The sequence below is a fragment of the Mugil cephalus genome, chromosome 9 (genome assembly GCF_022458985.1).
Source record: "Mugil cephalus isolate CIBA_MC_2020 chromosome 9, CIBA_Mcephalus_1.1, whole genome shotgun sequence".
Classification (NCBI taxonomy): Eukaryota; Metazoa; Chordata; class Actinopteri; order Mugiliformes; family Mugilidae; genus Mugil; species Mugil cephalus.
This window is the reverse complement of record NC_061778.1, coordinates 3,279,079-3,298,203: the sequence shown is the minus strand read 5'-3', so window position 1 is coordinate 3,298,203 and position 19,125 is coordinate 3,279,079. Positions and strand designations below refer to the sequence as shown.

The 19,125-nt window shown below is 38.8% G+C and overlaps 1 protein-coding gene and 1 long non-coding RNA gene across 3 annotated transcripts; both read left to right on the top strand.

The window, feature by feature from the left end:
* Positions 1–65: 65 nt before the first annotated feature.
* On the top strand, positions 66–10,237 carry pld3 (phospholipase D family, member 3). 2 transcript variants are annotated; one of them, XM_047594562.1, is made up of 12 exons: positions 66–253; positions 1,741–1,812; positions 2,387–2,437; positions 2,532–2,689; positions 3,405–3,585; positions 4,296–4,413; positions 5,318–5,445; positions 6,711–6,908; positions 8,020–8,159; positions 8,463–8,628; positions 8,733–8,832; positions 8,987–10,237. In XM_047594562.1, exons 2-12 carry the CDS (start codon positions 1,786–1,788, stop codon positions 9,172–9,174), a joined length of 1,455 nt encoding a protein of 484 aa, XP_047450518.1. In that variant the 5' UTR covers positions 66–253; positions 1,741–1,785; the 3' UTR covers positions 9,175–10,237. The 2 variants fall into 2 exon arrangements, with proteins under 2 accessions (XP_047450518.1, XP_047450519.1); XM_047594563.1 differs by having other exon boundaries at positions 1,630–1,812.
* A 1,526-nt stretch (positions 10,238–11,763) lies between these two features.
* On the top strand, positions 11,764–18,471 carry LOC125013692. Its single transcript, XR_007113397.1, has 5 exons — positions 11,764–12,112; positions 12,204–12,344; positions 12,467–12,591; positions 15,123–15,179; positions 18,251–18,471. It is a non-coding gene; the product is annotated as an uncharacterized LOC125013692 (long non-coding RNA).
* The last annotated feature ends 654 nt before the right edge of the window (positions 18,472–19,125 follow it).

Sequence of the window (19,125 nt, the reverse complement as noted above, 5' to 3'; positions counted from 1 at the left end):
CAGCCTACGTCACTACGACAGCAGCTCCTCCGATTGGCTGGCCCCCTCAGATCACATGACCACCGCTCCCCACTGTCCCGTCTGCTACCAAAACGGTACAACAACACAGCAGAGCAGGGAATGGGTCAATGTTTTAGCTTTTTTTGTGTGTATTTAACAATGAAACAACAATCTTAAATGTTTTATATGTAAAAAGACAGACTTCGACTTTGTTATATGCGGGATTTGAACCAACTTGGACGCATGCTAGCAGGTGGGTCGAGTACTTTTTTTGTTGTTGTAGGTGACTTGTTTTTTTGTAGTTGTGCACAGTCAGCGACTCTTCGCTTGGTCACCGGATAGAAAGACGCTAAACCTGGCTTTACTGGAAGCTAACAAACTAAATATGTGTGTGTTTTTAACAACTGTAAGTTAGCCGAGCTCCACAGGTTACCATATATTCATGCTTTATTTTAGCATTTAGCTAGCGAGCTACCCTGGTGTTGTTTACTTTAAACCACAGAATTTACTCCCTGATTAGTCATCTCTGATAAACCTCTGCAAACTGAGCCAAATACTTCTTCTTAAAGATGTTTTATCTGTTGTCATTTGTTCCTCTTGCACAGACAAACAAGCCCTTCTTTGTTTTCTGCCACCATGTAATTTGAGTCCAAATTATCTTTTAGACTTGGACCAGAAACGCTCCAGCTTAGTCCATTTTCTTTAAATTATGTCTTATCTGATTACAGGAGGCGTAGTTTACTTGTCAAACTCCAATGCATGAGACAGACGCAGTTTAAATCCAAAATATGTTGACTGCCATAGTGTCAGTTGTGTTTCAACTCTCTTAATTAATCTTAAACTTTAAATGTATTTCATTTAGCAGCCTGTGTTGTTGTGTTGGGGTTTCTGTTTCTGAAACTACAGAGTAAAACACAACAAACCTCACAGATTTTACATTATGAAGGAGTGTTTACACTGTTTGTTCTGTTTTAGTTTATTTTGCCATCTCCAAAAAACATGTTTGCACAGGAATGTTGAATCATTTTTCCACGAACTTATAATCGAAACATGTTGAAGAACTTGTTTTCTGCGTGTGTCTGAGTTCGAGTGCTGCTGTGTCATCTCAGACTGCATCTGTTCAAGTTATCTGTGGGCCACACGGTGTCTTATCCCAGTAACAGGAATGCGTCACGTTTCAAGGAAGGGGCACAAAGTCACGCTGTTAGCATCAGCATTTAGGCATCCGTACTTCCTCCATCTCTAAACCATCAGATCACACACACGCACAAACATTTTCATCTAACACCAGAATCCATTATGTCTACGTTTCTTAAGTGTCCGTAGTAGGATTTTTAGTTATTTTTTTGTTTTTTTTGTGCGCTCAGCTCCCAGCCAGTGTGTTTTTGTGCAGGAGATTAGCCGGGTGGTTCATTCTCTGTTGAAAAAACACCTGGAACCTTCTCTTTGTTGAGTCTATAAAGGACGAGAGGTGTGTGCAGAGGAGAGGGTCGGCTAACTATGCAGCAGCTTTAAGTTTCACACATCAATCAGAATCTATTAGTCGAACAGAAACTCTCCAGATTCCTCTTTTTCAAATAAACACCAGCTCCACTTTACTGATGTGATAACTGCTACGTTTCTTTCAAGGTGACTAGTTTCCTCATGCAGCCTCGATATAGGGTCGGTCATCAAGCTTGCTACCGAAACACAAAGGTGTGACGTGACATTGTGTGTTTTGTTCCTCACATTTGGTCTCAGAAACCCAGAACTCCATCTGACCCCTGATCTCTCTCAGTCTTCAGCATGAAGACGGACATCCCTTACGACCAGGTAAAGGCTCTCAGTTTTTATTCGTTTCCACAATTCAATGAGATTCATTTGTTTAGTTAAGTGTTGAAGAACCAAACAGTGATTGGTTGAAGATATTATTAAGTGAATTTGTAGTTTAATTATCTAATGTGTCACATTTCATGTCGGTTTTGAACTTATTTATTATTGAATGTTATTTTGAGAATGGAAGGTTAATACATTTATTAAAATTTGAAGAATACACTTTAAAATAAAAACTGAGAACTAAACTCTCTATTCTATATCTATTGAATAGCAGAGGTTGCTGTTGTTTTTGGGAAGTTTTATTTGCTACCCATTTCACAATGACACCTTTTTTTTTAAAAAAGTCCGACTCTGCGCTTACGGGAACCCACGAGATCTGATGCATTATAAGAGGAAGTGAACTTACGTGAAGAAATGTATTGAAGTTACTGGTTTTATGTACACAAAACTCAGTGTCAGTATCGACTGTATAATCCTCCTCCTTCCTCCGACAGAAACGCTCTGACTTTGTTGTGTTTTCTATCTCCCCTGATAATTTTAAATAGTAACTATTGATGTGTTCCTCTCTTAGCTGGTGGACATGGAGGGGAGGAGAAAAGAGTCCAGCAGGAAAGGACAGGTGGTGAGTTACAACACAAATGTTTGAACAGCTTTTGATAAAGAAACTCAGGCAGAAATGAATATGATTTACTCTCTACTCTTTGTGTCTTTGCCAGTACCTCAGGTGTTTGATAGCTCTGGCCACTGTAGCTTGTGTGCTGCTGGCTGCCATCGCCCTCTACAACCTCCTGACACCAAGTACTCGCTCCGTCCGACCCGCCCCGAGCATCAGCCAGCGTCTGTCCCGGGTCGAGTCCTGCTCAGACCCCTGCAGGTAAATCAGCTCCTTCTCAACATGGAAACACGTGCATCCGCCTTTGACATTTAAACCTGCTTAAAATATCGGATTCTGTTGCTTCTCTGTAGCGCAAGTTTTTTTTTTCTTTTAAATTTGCTTTTAAAGTCAGAAATGAAAACTAAGAAATCTTTTTTAAGTCTTTCTGCTAGCGTGGTTCAAAAAAGAAAAGTGCAACAAGTTAAACAAACAAACGAACAGTCGTATTTTCCTGCAGTGAAACAGGAATTAGTTTATTGAAACTGGAATTTCCAGCGCTTTCCCTCTACTCTACAAGCTAAATACTCTGACATAAATTCAGATGACATACCTTGTATGTTCAAGTTTAATGTTATGTCTGAATATTGTTCCAAAATCATCTGTGTGGCTTTTAATAGAGTGCTGCAAAATCATTGACGGCTGGAAACAACTAAAAAAAGTTTTATATGAATCACATAACACTTTGTTTCATGTTTAGTTCTATTTCTGTTTCCATATATTAAAGGACAGAAGATAAATTTACCTGCATTTAGCATTTTAGCACTTGCTTTTTAAATTCAAAATCAAACAAAGTCTTTAAGTCAACAAATTTATGTTTTGTCTGGATTAAATCACTATTGTAAACATATAATTTTTATACTGTAATATGGCCCATGTTCTTAACATGTGTGCAATAAATAAATAGATCATGTTGACCTTTTATCTCTTGTATCAGAGTTGTCCTGGTGGAGAGCATCCCTGAAGGACTGGAGTTTAACTCCAGCACCACTCATCCCTCCATCTTCAACACGTGGATGAATCTGATGGCCGAGGCTCGCAGCAGTGTCGACATCGCCTCCTTCTACTGGACGCTCACCAACAAAGACACCAGGACTCAGGCGCCGTCAGCCTATCAGGTCAGCAGAGATCACGGCGTGTCTTTGTCTGCTCATCTAATGTTCAGTTATAGTTCTGGTTGTATCATTTACCTCGAGTTTTGGGTTTAATTTGGTCTTAAACCCTGGTGTACCAATCAAAAGAACTCCAGTTTGTACTGTTCGTAACCTTGACTGCTGTAAAAATATATCAGATAAATATTTTTAAACTTTTTTTTTTGTGCTTAAATCTGTTAATCGCCCTCAGGCCTGATGAAAACTGCGAAATATTAAAGCAAAGATTCAAATGTAGTTATATATAGTGGGTAAATGGTGTGATTTCATGAAATTGCCCATTGTGGACAGGGGAAATCACCAGGATTGTAAAATGCATTGTTATTTAATGTCATGTCTGTGCATTCGAGAAATGTAGTTATAATGGGAGTCAATGGGGAAAACCAGCTACATTTTAAAGAAAATCTAATGCTGCGCAGAAACTAAATATGCATAAAAGTCAATGATGTTACTAATATTCGCTGTCTCCGATCATTTTATATTGAAAATAGGTCATTTTGTCAGTGACTTTATTTATTAAACTGGCATTTAAAAGGATAAAAGTTTGAATCTTTTTTTATTAATAGCAGTTTTGATCAGAGATACATTTTTCCAGCAGTCAAAGTTAGTGCCTGTTTTTGCTACCAACAGGAACTAAAAAGGTTTTACTGAGTCTTTTATGGGGTTTTCTTGCACAGGGTGAGGCGGTGCTGAAGAAACTAGCTGAACTATCGGGGACGTTATCTGTTCGTATTGCAGTGAACACACCTCAGGGGAGTCAACCACAGGACGACCTCAGGCTGCTCAACGACTCAGGTGAGGAGCCTGTTTTTTTTTTTTTTTAGTGCAGAATGGAGCATGTTTCTGTGATGCTCTGGACTTACTAAGGCTTTACAGTCCTTCAGTTCAAACAGGGGAAGCTTGAAGAGAATAAACGATTTCTGTTCCGTCTCTGTTGTGTGTCTGTTCTTTATTCACTAAAATTAGAGTTCAGTTTAGATTAGGATCCCAGGACAGGAACAAAGAGAGGGCTTATATCACAGACAAAGTTTTGACGTATAGTGAAATGAAACTAAACCCTTTGTCAAAATCAGAATCACCTTTATGTACATTAAAAAAAGATCCTAAAAATTTAATTTGGTGCTTAATCAAACAGTGACTGTACCGTAAAGGGACTGTTCAATATATTTTCATGCTATTTTGTCAATGATTTTAATGATTGTGTTTCACTTTCACTTTTGCATTCATTTTATAATATAATTATTATTAGAATTATAATATTTCTGCAAACCATCAATCATAATATTCAGGAGAAAAATGTGCATTAGCTGCATTTTATTTATTTTCTTGTCTCAGGCAGGTGATGTAAAATTATCTAAGACTACTCATATCTACAATAGGTTTAAATGAATTAGGAATATTTTATTAATTTATTTTCATAAAAAAAAATTGGATTAAATTAAATTAAAAAAATTAATTAAATTCTCAAATTATATAAGACTTTATTAAGACTTTACAGATTGTGCTTTACAATTAACAATTCATTTTAAAAATCTACATCCCCTGCACCCGTGTCTTTTGCCTGAAGCTAATGTTTTGTGTCTCGCATTAAATTACATCAGTCAGCATGTTTCTGTTCTCACTGAAGCCTTCACTGAACACCACATCCCTCCAGCCGTCATAATAAAGCTTACGTTGTGTGTTTGTGTGTGTGTTTCAGGAGCCAATATCAGGACGGTGAACATGAAAGAGCTCACCACTGGCGTCCTTCACACCAAGTTCTGGGTGGTGGACAAGAAACACATTTACATTGGTAGCGCCAACATGGACTGGAGGTCCCTCACACAGGTAAACACACACGCACAGGCTGCAATTACAGAGATAACAAGAAAATTCACGTTGTGTCCGAAACAGCAGAATTAACCTTCTGAGCTTTTGTTTGGTGTTCGTTTTTAATTTCTCCAAGGTATTTGGGATCATTAGGACCTAAGAAATACAAAAACTAAGCATCATCTTTAAACAAGAATAAGTAGTTTTTGAACAAAAAATGTCCTCATATGTGGACATAGGGATTATTTTGCTGTATAAAACAATAAAGTCACAGGTGTGTAACAAAATATAAAACTATTCCTAAACATTGTTGCAAAAACAATTGCAAACACTGAATTCCCAACATCCTCAAATGAGCATTTGCTAATTAGTGACATTGTAGCTCATTACTATTGACACAATGTGTTAAATTTGAGCGTAATATCAAACTACGGAAGTTAATAAGCATAAATAAATAAGTTACAGCCATAAAATTTGATGGCTTTTTTTTTTTTTTTACCTTATCCACTTTTGTCCCATTTTCTTTAAAACCCACTGTCATGTTTTTACACTAGTTCTTACACTAGATGAAAGCCTAAAGTGTCCACTTACGAGGACAAAAGGTGTAAATGAAGAAGAATAAGTAGCTGCCACAAACCTAAAACTAGGGCTGGGCGATACCAGGTAAATACAGGCCTAGTATCGATCCAGTAGTCTTTAGTTAGTTGATTATGATTATGATAAAATGCAGGACAAATATTTAGGCAAATAAACATTTTTTTCTTAACTTATTTCAATTTAACAGCATTAAATTTAAATAATTCCACCTTTACTACACACATCTCCCACCTTTTACTACAAGTGGAGATGGAGATCCAATACCGATACTGGCCTTTTTATCAATACTATGATTCTTATCGATACTATGATTCTTATCGATACTACGATTCTTATCGATACTACGATTCTTATCGATACTACGACTCTTATCGATACAGCTCTCCCTAAAACCTATTTTCCCCGTATCATGACGCAGGATCTCAGGACGTTAAAGTTCCTTCTGCTTTTGACAGGAAATTAAACTGTGCTGTGAGGAAAGTTGAGACGAGCATCCACATCTCAAACCACAGTCTTAGCGTCAGCTTTCCCAATCACATGTCTAGTGGTCACTTTTGCTGTGTACCAACATCCTGTAAGCGCTTACTGCAACGAAACTGGATCCTCGACTGATTCACGAGATCACGCGACGTTTCTAATAGAACGAAGGAGCTTTAGTAAACAAATGCCGCTCTGCTGGTGTCCAGGTGAAGGAGCTGGGCGCTGTGGTCTACAACTGCAGCTGTTTGGCCGCAGACCTGGGGAAGATCTTTGAGGCCTACTGGTTCGTGGGGGGAGGTCAGTCGATCCCGTCGCCGTGGCCGACCAGCTTCTCCACCGACTACAACAAGGACACGCCCCTCCACCTGCCACTCAACAACACGCCGTCCAGCGTCTACCTGTCGGTGAGACATGCACAGAGGAGGGAGGGGACGAATTATGCTGAAACCCATAGAGACCAGATGCGTTTTATAATAACACTCATAAAGTCACACTTCAATGTTCACAAATAGATGAGTAACGCATTAAAAAGGGAACTAAAGAGAAAAGTTAATTCCTTTGTCGCCGAGTCACGGCATCAAGCGGATGTAAATGTTGTAAACTCCCAACAGAGTTTAGTAGGTTGGTGTCAGTGGGGGGTTTCCAGAGCTGTCTGACATTAGGGTTGGGCGGTATGATCATAAATGTTTATCACAGTATTTTTCAAAATCAAGACGGTATCACTGTATTTTTTTTCATGCATAATCATGTGTTCACAACATTTTCTACTGGTTTATAGAGGAATTAATGCAGTAGATTGACTAAGTATGGACTATTTTACTGTGATGATGAGTAAATATTGTAGAATAAAACCACACTAGTAGTAAAACAGGTTTGCGTGGCCCCGTGTTAGGACTGACTGCTGATGTGGAAATCTCAGAATTAGAATCAGAATCAGAAAAAAAACTTTATTTATCCCCGAGGGGTGAATTAGGAGGCAAAGAGCGGTACATAAAAAATAAAGAGCTAGAGAATAACATCACAAAGTGGGTGGGCAAAAGCAGCATATTGTGTGCAATTGTGTGACATATGTATTAATCTTTAAACTGCTATGTCTGTGATGTCAATAGTCCTCTACCGTAATAACTGTAGTCTGTGTGCAACATTTTTTTCATTCATAAAAAGCTAAAATTGGGGACACGTTCTGGGACAGAGCTATAACCGGGGAACAGGTCATGGGCACCTATTTTTTTTTTGGGCACAAGTCGTTCTGCTCCTTCATTTTTCAATCCTTTCCATCTTCACCACATCTCGCAGCGACACAGTCGCACCATGTGTGTTTAGAAGCGTTAAAAATGTCCCGATCTGAAACAGTTTCTTGCGGTGCAATGTTCCAAACACTGTGTAATCCAATAAACCGGTATGCCGCTATATTAAAAATTCATATCATATCAGGAAAAAATACCGGTATTCGGTGTGAATCAGTGCACAGCCCAGCCCTGTCTGACATTCAGCTTCCCTTATCTCTGATCCCAGAGTTCGCCTCCGTCCTTCTGTGCAACCGGCAGAACTTCAGACATTCAGTCCATCCTCTCTGTGATGGAAGACGCCCAGAAATTCATCCACATCGCCGTCATGAACTACCTGCCCACCATGGAGTTCTCATATCCGAAGAGGTGAGGCTGCTAGCTGCTGAATTATAGCCACATTTTGATCTAGCATCGCTAACATCTAGCATTGTTTTTGATCAGATATCTGTGTTTTAATTGGATTTAGTGCTAATTAGCAAATTACATCATGCTAACATGCTAAACTTAAATGTTGAACATTATGAATAGTAGCAAGAGATTTAACATTTTGAACATGTATTACTGCAGTGTGTTCTATTAAAACTGCCCAACGAGCAAACCTGTCCTCTTAAAGCTTCATTTTGAGGATTGATTGATGTTCTTATACCTTGCATGTGGCGCCCCCTGCAGGTACTGGGCCGAGATCGACACACAGCTGAGGCGCGTGGCCTACGAGAAGCGCGTCTCTGTGAAGCTGCTGATCAGCTGCTGGGCTCATTCTCAGCCCGTCATGCTTCCCTTCCTCAAGTCTCTGGCCTCGGTTCACGACCACAAAAGTAAACTGGACATCCAAGTGGTGAGTGGTTCCCTCTGCATTAAAATTAGACCTCGTCCGGGTTTAACACCCACTGGCGCTGAGAGAGGAGGTAGTTCATGTGAATGTGCTTCCCTTTAATCCAGAGGCTGTTCGTGGTCCCTGCCAACCCCGAGCAGAAGGAGATTCCCTACGCAAGGGTTAACCACAACAAGTACATGGTCACAGACAAGATAGCATATATCGGTAAGTCTGCACACGGCACATGATTCGCGGATGAATGAAGGTTTAGTGCATTAAGCTGTGGTATGCACAGACATTTTGTTAAGAGGTGAGAGTCTCGTCTTTAAGAAACTGTGTTAAATGTGTAGAAATATAATCAGTGTTCTTCTCTCTGCAGGAACATCTAACTGGTCAGGGGACTACTTTGTGAACACGGCCGGCTCAGCGCTGGTTGTCAACCAGACAGGGTCTGGGTCCGAGGAGGCGACCGTCCAGTCCCAGCTGCAGGCCGTCTTCGACAGGGACTGGGACTCTGCATACAGCACTCCTCTCACCCAGGACTCAGACCTCAAAGACTTCTGCTAGGTTCAGCAGACACTACCGCAAATACAGCACATATCAGTCTATGTCTACAACAAGTATTTCGTCGCACCTTTGTAGTATTCACATGTTGCACTTCTCTGCTGAAACATTTGTTCAGCGGAGTAAGATTGTCCAAGAGTGCTTGAACTCATATACTTCCCTGTTGGTGATTATTATTAAGAGACAGTCAGAAGCTACTGCATCGTGTTATGAGCTCAGACAAATCAGAAACCTACCAGTGAAGTCTAATATAACAGTCCAGCACTAAATCCCCGTAATCGTCTGTTACAATAGATTATAATGAATCAGCATCAGAAAGGTGATAAATCAACTGTAGGATCATTTTGGAGGATGTAGAATTAAACACTAAAATAGTAGGAACCTGCGTCTCTGCACAACACAACACAATTCAGTGGTACGACAAACCGACGCCTCTAAAGCGAAAACACAGATGAATCAACAGCTCAAACTAACACTGAATACTTTTAGTGCAGGGCTGTTTTATTAGACTGATTTGTTTTTTACCAGTGCACCCAAGGAAACTGGGAAGTGAAGGTATTTTTAGCTTTTTTAGTTTAGTTTCATCATGTAATTATTTCTGTTTCACTTCTTACATCGGGTCATTGTTCTGCTGAGTGAACAGTCTGGTTCCCGGCTGGTTCCCACAGTGGTTAAGTGGTTTTTAGTCATGTGTCACTTTATCAATCTCAGTGCATTACTTTTCACACACACACACACACACACACACACACACACAAACACACACACATACACACATTCCGCCTCAGTGGGAGTTTTTATCCCGTTTCATCTCAGGGACTAAATTTTTTGAAGTGGTTTCTTAAACAATGATTTGCTGGAATTTGTAATAATTAAAATTAAATTTTGGTGTGCCGTGCCTTTAAAACAGAGAGTTTGGAATAAATTTTATATTTAGTAAATAATAATTCACTGGTTAGTGCAGAGGTGGTTGTTAATGGGAACTGTTCTGGACACTCACAGTATAGATGTCATTATCTCCTTCCTCTGTTCTGAAATCATTTCCAATAAACTGTTTTAAATCTGGTGTTCAGTTATTCATCATTTCAGAACCAAATGAAATATTATTTATGGAGCACATTCGACCATATTATTACTAATGCAGAATCAGAGTGATATGCTCACACACATATGAGAAATGTATCGATACAAAATATAAAGAATGTGTAAATAATCTGGATTTAACTGCAGATTGTGCCTAAATTGTGCAACAGTTAATTTAATAAACACTGGTTTTGTGTGTAACTTGTTAAAAAGTCACATTTATTATAACTCCTTTCACATGTTTAATACTGAAGGATCATGATATATATATAACTGATGGTGTAAATGAAATGATGAGCTAACAAAATTGTTTTTTAAGATATTAAACATGTTTATTTTGGAGGTTGTTAACCTCCTAAGATCTGAGCTTGGTTTGCATTTTTAATTTCTCTAAGGTACCTAGGATTAGTAGGACCTAAGAAGTGCAACAATCATCTTTGAACAGGAAGTAGTTTTTGAAAAGAATGATGTCCTCATATGTGGACACGGGGATTATTTTGCTGTTTATTCACCCTGTGTAAATATAAAATTATCAATTTTTATACCTGATCATGTCTGTGCAAAGAAAATTCCAAACAATGGAAACTTGCTAATTAGTGATGTTGTTGCTGAATTCGTTACTATTGATGTAATTTGTTAAATTTGCGAGTCACATCAAACTAGACAAGTTAATAATCATAAATAAAGAAGTTTCAACCGTACAGTTTAATGAGGTTTTGTACGTTGTCCACTTTTGTAAACTTGATCGGCTGCAGAATCAAACATTGATTGTTCATGATCATGTTCTTACCCCAAATAGTGTGTTTGCTACCTTTTACTACCAGTAGATGGTGCTAAAGCGTCCACTTATGAGGACAACAGATCTAAATGAAGGAGAATGGACTTCCAAAACTTTTTCATGATATTTCTGTTGGAACAGCAGCAGCCAACCAGTGTTTGGGTTGATTCAGTTTTATGATTCTTTTGGAGGAAGCTGTCTGTGATTACGGTTGAACCGTACTCATGTGTAGAGAAATGTAGAAAACATTCACCAATTAACCTTTAACTGCCTCTGCACATGGCGCTAAATGTCCGGGTGTCCTATATATTTGATTAGATTTGATTCGATCTTTATTTTTCTCGAACCATCAACACATGAAAGCAAGTACAAGTTGCATCAATTTCCAACACTGTAAAATACAGTAAACTGTAAAACACTGTTTTTTGTTGTTGTTGTTTATATATATATATATGCCCCCTTTATATCAGGTTATAACATACAAAAACAAAACAAAAATCGTTTGGTCATTTAGGGCCGTAAAGACGCCGTTGAGGAGACTGTCATGTTGCCTGTCATGGACATCTCATCTCCTCCGCTCCTCCAGAGTTTAAAGTTCACACGGAGCTTGCAGCTTAATATAGAACTACCTTATTATGGACGCAACGAATCCCCCAAAGCTTATATTTGCAGCCAGCAGAGATGTCATCCGTCCCCTAGCGGTGTCGTTCCCTCCGCTATAAAACGGACCCGTTGGTCTTTTCTGTCTCCACATAAACCTCCCTCTGCACATCGCGTCGCGGAGGAGGAGCGTCAACGGGAGCGGTCAGCGAGGAGGCGGACATGGCGACACAAAGCCCAGCAGATCTCTGCAAGACCGGAGCGACGTGATGTCACTCTACACACAGAAGAATGACTTGAAGTAAAAAAAAAAAAAAAAAAAAAATCCCGTTTGGTTCCACCTGGAGTCGTGGACGGGGCACGGCCGTTCCTTGGAGAGGCTGCCCGCTCCGTGCGCAGAGATGTGACTTTTCTGCGGGAGAGGCTGCAAAGTTTCTAGACTCAGCTCAGGAATGGGGCGACGTTTTCAGAGGAATTAAGGTATAAGACTAATAAAAGCAAAAGTTTGAATATCTTTGAATGAGATTATTGTTTTTAATCCAGTTGGTGACTTTCTCCACCTCCTCTCCAGGGTCATTTAATGGATTTACGCACCAACACGTTTAACTGTACCACACAATGAGAGGAAGTGACAGCTGACCCTGACAGCCAACATCCAGCTCATGTAGACTATTATTAGAAATGCGACATATGAGTCACAAGGATTTTCTAGGTGAGACATATACGGTGCCTATAGAGGAGCACATGCTCTAAGTCACTTGACAGTCCATTAACCCATCAAATATTTTTACCATGAGGAGAAAATACATGTTCATGCTCTCCTGTGTGTTACAGTGGGGAGGTCAGTCAGTACAGGTCAGCTGTTGATCCAGTCTAAAACTGCTGTGTCTGCGGCTGCGCCTTGATGAAAGACCCACAGATGTCCCCAATGTCAACTCGACCCCTTCCTCCTCTTTAAGGTACAACATAATAAATAATGTATAATATAATAACTGACATGCTGCACAGACCTCAGTAAAGAAACTCCTGAAGGCTGTTAAATTGTATAACTGTATCATTAAACTATTGTGTTTGTCACATTTCATCCAAAAATAACCCCGGACTTATTTCTTTACTTATGAAATTCGTATTTAACAAGAACTTACTAAGAGCACTTCAGGAAAAAACGGACTAAGTCCAAGTGATAATTAACTATGTGGTGCCATTTAACTTTGCGAATGTTAAAATGAACAGGCAACCACCAACAGAGGCGTGATCCCATCACAACACAACACAAGCTTTTATTTTGGTACTTCCGCTGAACAGCACCGTCAGTTAGCATATTAGCTAAATATTTAGTTTTGCCAAGCTACATTTAACATTTAGATTAACATTTAGATTTAAGATTTAGATTTAATATTTACATTTAGATTTAACATTTAACTTTAACATTTAGATTCAACCTTTAGTAAATGTGATAAAAAAAAGTGACTAAAAAAAAATTCACACCCAATTTTTTGAGCTAAATATAGACAAAAAATTGTGTGTTCATTTAAATATGCGCAACTTTACAAACGGCACCCCATAATTAACACACAAGCTGAGTCTCCACCACTTTTTTGTGTAATAATTGATATTTTTTTCTTGTTACTTTTTAGTATCAATGCAGGATATCTTTACTTTTAGCCTTCTTTTAACTGTTAGTTGTAGGTTTTGTGTGTAGTGCTGCAGTAGCAGTGGTCAAACACTTGTGTGCAGTATTGGAGCAGGTTTAGTCTTAGTGCAATGCTCAGAGTCTCATCTTTCTCTCAGATGTTCTTCAGAGTTACAAACAGAAATGCATCCTGTCTTTACTGATACTTATTAAGGACCACTGGACTTGTTGTGTGTCTTGAAGATGTTTGATCAGGAAAATAGGATTAAAATGTCTGTGAAGTTTCTCAGTCATCCAGGTTATGGTAATACAAAAGGTGTCTAAAAAAAAAGGCAACTGGACTTGTAGAGATTTGCAGAGATTTTGCAGAGAGCCCCGGCTTAAAGGCACACATAAATACATAGACGTTTAAATAACACTTATGAATAAAAGAAAAATGTACAGAAAAAATGTAAATAATATGAAAATGTACATAAAGTGCAGCTTAGTGAAAGCTACTCAGATGAGCAGCAAATCGTCTTTGAGAAACAAGTACAGTTGCCTTTTTTTTTTTAGATGACTTTTGGAAAATTCTCCAATCACATCTGGTTGTTAACCAGTCCTGGTCATGCTATTTTCAGGAGGCCACCACCCACACACTGCAAAGAAGGAGTTATACTTTGTTCAGCGACAAAAACTTTGTGCTTATTTTAAGAATTTTTGTCAAGCAAAAAAAAAAAAGCTTAACCCATTGGCAGATTTTTTTTTCTTAATACAAGATGATTTGATTGAACATAAGAATATTTTGCTTCTTTCTGGTAATGCTGTTTTTGCAGCAAACATTATTATTATTATTTATTTATTTATTATTTTGGTTGTACCATGACCTGGATGGGTGAACACCTAAATCATGACACATTTTGCATTTTAGAAGAGTCTGTGCCTCGTATCAAAGCCACAGAGTCCAGCTGTGGTCCACTGGATGTGGCTGTTTATGGGAGTGTCTGAATGAGAGACTCCAACACACCCAGTCTCTGCTGACTGTACGTGCTGCTTGATAACAACCCACCTACTGACCCTGAGCCTAGTAACAGGGTGTTTAACCTTCTGTATCCACATGTTTATCGTTTATTGTACACGTTGTCTTTCTTTTATTTTTTTTTATTTTTGTCCTGATTTTCTAATTTAGACAAGATCAACCTCAGACCAGGGCCTCATATCACTGGATATGTAGAGGGAGTCATAACACTAAAACCAAGAAGAACTGTAGCTAAACTCCTCTGAGTTATCTGCACGTATCCCTGCGTGTAAACTATTCGGTGTCGTCAGCAGCCATGGAACGCAGCAGAGCCCAACCCAGGAGGTTATTTCTGTCTCCCCTCTGTTAACCGTCCCATACCGTCCACTCTCCACCCATCCAGAGACCCGCGGAGGGGTGTGTCAGGACTGGGACAGGCAGCTCTGGGTTTTACGCTTTAAAAACTGGACGTGGATCAAGTGGAAATGAAACAGAGCATCAGATTATTTGGAAAGACGTGCTTTTATAAAAAGCTACTTTGACTTTCAGTCACTGATTTAGTCCCTTAAACTTGTGACAATAGCTCCACCTGCTGGTTGAATAATTTAAACGTATAGAATAATTCATGGTGCTGGTTTCCTTTTTTAGTGTTTGTTGGAGTGAACACACATTGACTTGTGCTGTTATCAGTGAAGCATCAAGCTGCACCACCCAGCTGATGCTGTAATGGAAAGAGTCTTGCCTGTGTTAGTGCCACCCTGAGGACCACCCAGTAAACGTGGATACCCACCATAGATCATTTACTATACTTTGTTATGACAGATTTATATCTTCTGTGTTTATGTCTCTCTTCTTTGCAGATGTTTCGGTGCCAAGATGCTGAGATGTGCTGGAGTGACCGGGACTTTCACACGAGTGTGAGTGTTTTAGTACTGAAGGACAACTGAATCTGAAATATTTAGACAAATAAATATATAAGATGATATCTTTTTCTCAGATAGTTCTTGTGAAGGATTGTGCTATAGAGGACAGACAGAAGGATTCTCTCAGACCCAGTGAAGGTCAAAACAAGAAAGACGAGAAAGAAAATGAAATAATGTGCAGAAAAGACGAAGAAGGTTGAGAAAACAGAACAAAGTAGGCAGCATATGGACTAAGGTCATTTATTTGTAATTTATTTATATGCACCATAACACAGAGACAACAACGTAGAAGAAGAAACAGTGTAAAAACTGTGAAAAAACAGTGAAAAAAACAACAACATATACCATGATTTGGATGAGTGGGAAAAAAAAACTCACTGAGCTTATTCAAGGTACCAAAAAATAAAATACTTAAAAGAAAAATTAATGTTTGCAACAAAGATAAAGGCCATAACCTCCTGAGACCTGAGCTTTAGTTTGATTTGCATTTTTCACTTCTCCAAGGTATTTGGGCTGAGTAGGACCGAAGAAGTATAAAAACTAAGCATAACGGTTGAACAGGAAGTATGTCCTTATATATGGACATTGGGATTATTTCACTGTATATTATAATAAAGTCACCATTAAAAAATTATAAAACTGAACATGGCCGTGCAAAGACAGAGTTGCAAATAATGAATTTCCAACAAATGAGAATTTGCTAATTAGTGCAGTTATAGCTCGTTACTGTTGGTAGAATTTGTCACGTTTACGTGTCATATTAAACTAGAAAAACTAGAAAAGTTAACACAAATAAACAAGTTTCAACTGTAAAATTTGATGAGGTTTTGCACATTTTTTGCTCTTTTGTTACGTGATCGGCTGCAGAACTGCTGTCACATACATCGACTAATATCTAAAAGTTTAAATGGAGCAGAATAAGCTGCCACAAACCTCTAACTTAAAGTTCCCATATGAGGACGCAGGGTCTCAGGACTCAAAAACTCACAAAGTTGGTGTGGGTAGGATGAATATGTGTAAAAGGAGGCTCTTGTGAGTCTTGGTGTATTAAAAAGGACTTCAGATGAAGTAGATGTTTTTGCTAAATGAAAATATGAAAGTATTAATTCCAAAGTAATGAATGTGGGAGATCAAAAAAGGAGGATGAAGTTTAACGACATGTCTCGTGTTGTAAGAATGAACCTGAGAGTTAACAGTTAAGAATTCACTGAAATATTATGTATGTATGAGAGTAAATGTATTTATAAATAAGTAAACAGGCAGGACTGAAGTATATTAATGCCATTAAGTTTTTTAAACAATAGATTAGTAGAGGTGGCTAACCTAAGTACGTCAACACCAGCAGTAGCAAAAGCTTCTTATAGAAAAATGATGTGATGAAATATGACGGCTGACGTGCAAATAAAATTATTTCTAAGATCCATTACAAACTTTACACAAATTACACAAATCGTTGACATGAAGAGAAACCGTTCAACTATCTGCACTTTAATTACCACTCTGTCCTCTCAGTGGACTGACGTGGTGACGAGGGTGCGAACATTAAGAGGTGGAGTCTTTCCCATTCACAGGGCTGGTTTCAAACTGTACCGGTCTGATGTCTGTGGGTGAACGAGGCTCCGCTACATGATCATAGAAACCGTCTGCGTGTGAAACTCTGGTTTTCTGGTGTTTCCCAGTTAAAGGTCAGAGTCGAGGGAGAATGTGACTCAACTTTGAGTTCAGCTTCTGTTCATACGGGTGGAAAGTTGGAACAGGAGGTTGGTTAGAAGGTCACATGGTACCGATTGTTTGAAAGTGGTGACGTTCTTCGTCCATTATTCACTGGTGGTGAAATGCTGCATTCTTATCATATCAGTAATTACTCATTTCCCACTTAACAACCTAAACAACAGCGGTGAAAGCGGAAAGTTTCCTCTTTATTAACAAGTAAGGAGGTGCCAACAAAAGCAAACAAACATCTCCAGGTTATTAAGGCTAAGGTTGATTCAAAATAACTTATAATTAATCGCTAAAACTGGTCAAATGCGCAGACAGCTATCACTGAATAAAACTGCTATTTGTTTAAGTTCCATTCCTGTATAGATGCCAATAAAATGTTTTTAGCAAATTATGACGTTCTTTAAAGGAAGCAGCATAAGGAGACTGGCAGCTGCCACTGTGAGTCATCCAGGGAGGTCTTTCCCAACATCATATCACCTCCATTATGACTGGAACACTCTCTCCTCCAGTTATAATTAGCTACCATGAGCTATGGAGAAGCAATGGGACACACACAAGACGATTAAAATAATAAACCAATAAATTCTACAATCATAATTAGTGCATATATGCAGCTTTTTTAATATGTTGCACATATTTGAAATAAAAAATTTAATATTTGAACCTGTGTATAAAGCATAGGTCTTCAAAAGGGGACCTGCAATCCCTAGGTGGTCTGTGGAAGTAAAATCTTTGGTTGATTAGATATATATATATATACAGTATATATATATATATATATAATTTTCCTCCACAAATTAAAATTTCTTTAAATAGATATTAACATGAAATCCACATGTTTTAGTAAAGGGATAAATGTCTTCATACAGAGCCACACTAGACCTGTCAGTCTAAGCCTCCTATACACAGTAGGCCCCGCCCCTATCGCTGCTGAGCCAATCACGCTGTCAGGGTCCGAGAGCCTATTCAGCCGCCAGGTAAAATACTTAATCTCTCCGTCAGTTTGGGGTCTTTGGCCTGAAAAGCATTGAAGCCTGTGCTCTAAAGGAAAGTTACTGGTTCCTTTCTTATTTATCATTACACGATTAGTAGGGTCGTCTAATGACTGCATTACTTTTACTTAAGTTTCATCAAATAAGGTTGTTTGAGTGTCGAGTGGGTGGAGTTTGATGGAATTTTTGGATTAGATTGCAAAGAATCCAAAAAGATCTGAATCTTTTCGTGCATCACGCTGGAAAAATTCTTCACGCCTTCAAGTGTCTTACCCGTCCTTAAAAATGCATACATATTTTTCCAAATGTTAACAGAATGACTCTCTCTTTCTCCCTCTTTCTCTCCCCCAGGAATGCTGAGCATCAGATAAACACAGCAACCAGGAGACGAGCTGCAGTATCGCACCAGAAAACACTGAAACTTTTTACAAGATTTGTTTATATTGCATCAGACCTCATCGAGGTCATAGTTTGTCTTCCAGTTGTTATCTTTATGGTGTAAACTGTTGATGGTTCAGATCTGTTTCAGACAAGCCACGAATAAAGCTAAAGAAATGTTAAACAAAAGGTCACGTCTGGGTCCTGTTGTCATTCGTGTGAGATGATGTGTTATTGGACACACGTGCTTTGAGGCAGAACGTGATCAACTCAAATATAAAAAGACATATACTAGTATGGTAGCATTAGCATTCTCACTGCAGACACAGAAGTATCCAACACAACTGAGAGTTGTTTTCCACTTCAGGACTGGAAATATGACATCCTCCTCCTCCTCCTCCTCCTCCTCCTCCTCCTCGTCTTTCTCCTCTCATGCCTCTAGATGTAATCAACCAATTTATGTCATTTCCCAAGTCTCCTCTGTGCGATCAGATTAATTCAATTGGCCGTTAATGGGTCTGATAGGAGGACCGGTTTCACAGGGTCTCCAGAGTCATTCATTTAGGATCGTTAATTCACCTGACACACTGAAGACGAAGGAAATCTGTCTCAGACTCCACCCTCCTGCTTAAAGCTCAGCTAAACGAATTCAAGAGACAAAAAAACAAATTAATCAAGTTCATTTAGGATCGTTTAGCTTCGGTGTGGGACTAACGGATAATTAGGCTAATACGGAAATCCCCAACAACCTCCAGCTTTGAGGATTTTCCTCCCTTGAGATCAGTTAATGAAGAAACTGAGAGGAGCAAAGATAGAAGGAAGGAGACTCTTTGTTAGCAGCTCTCTGA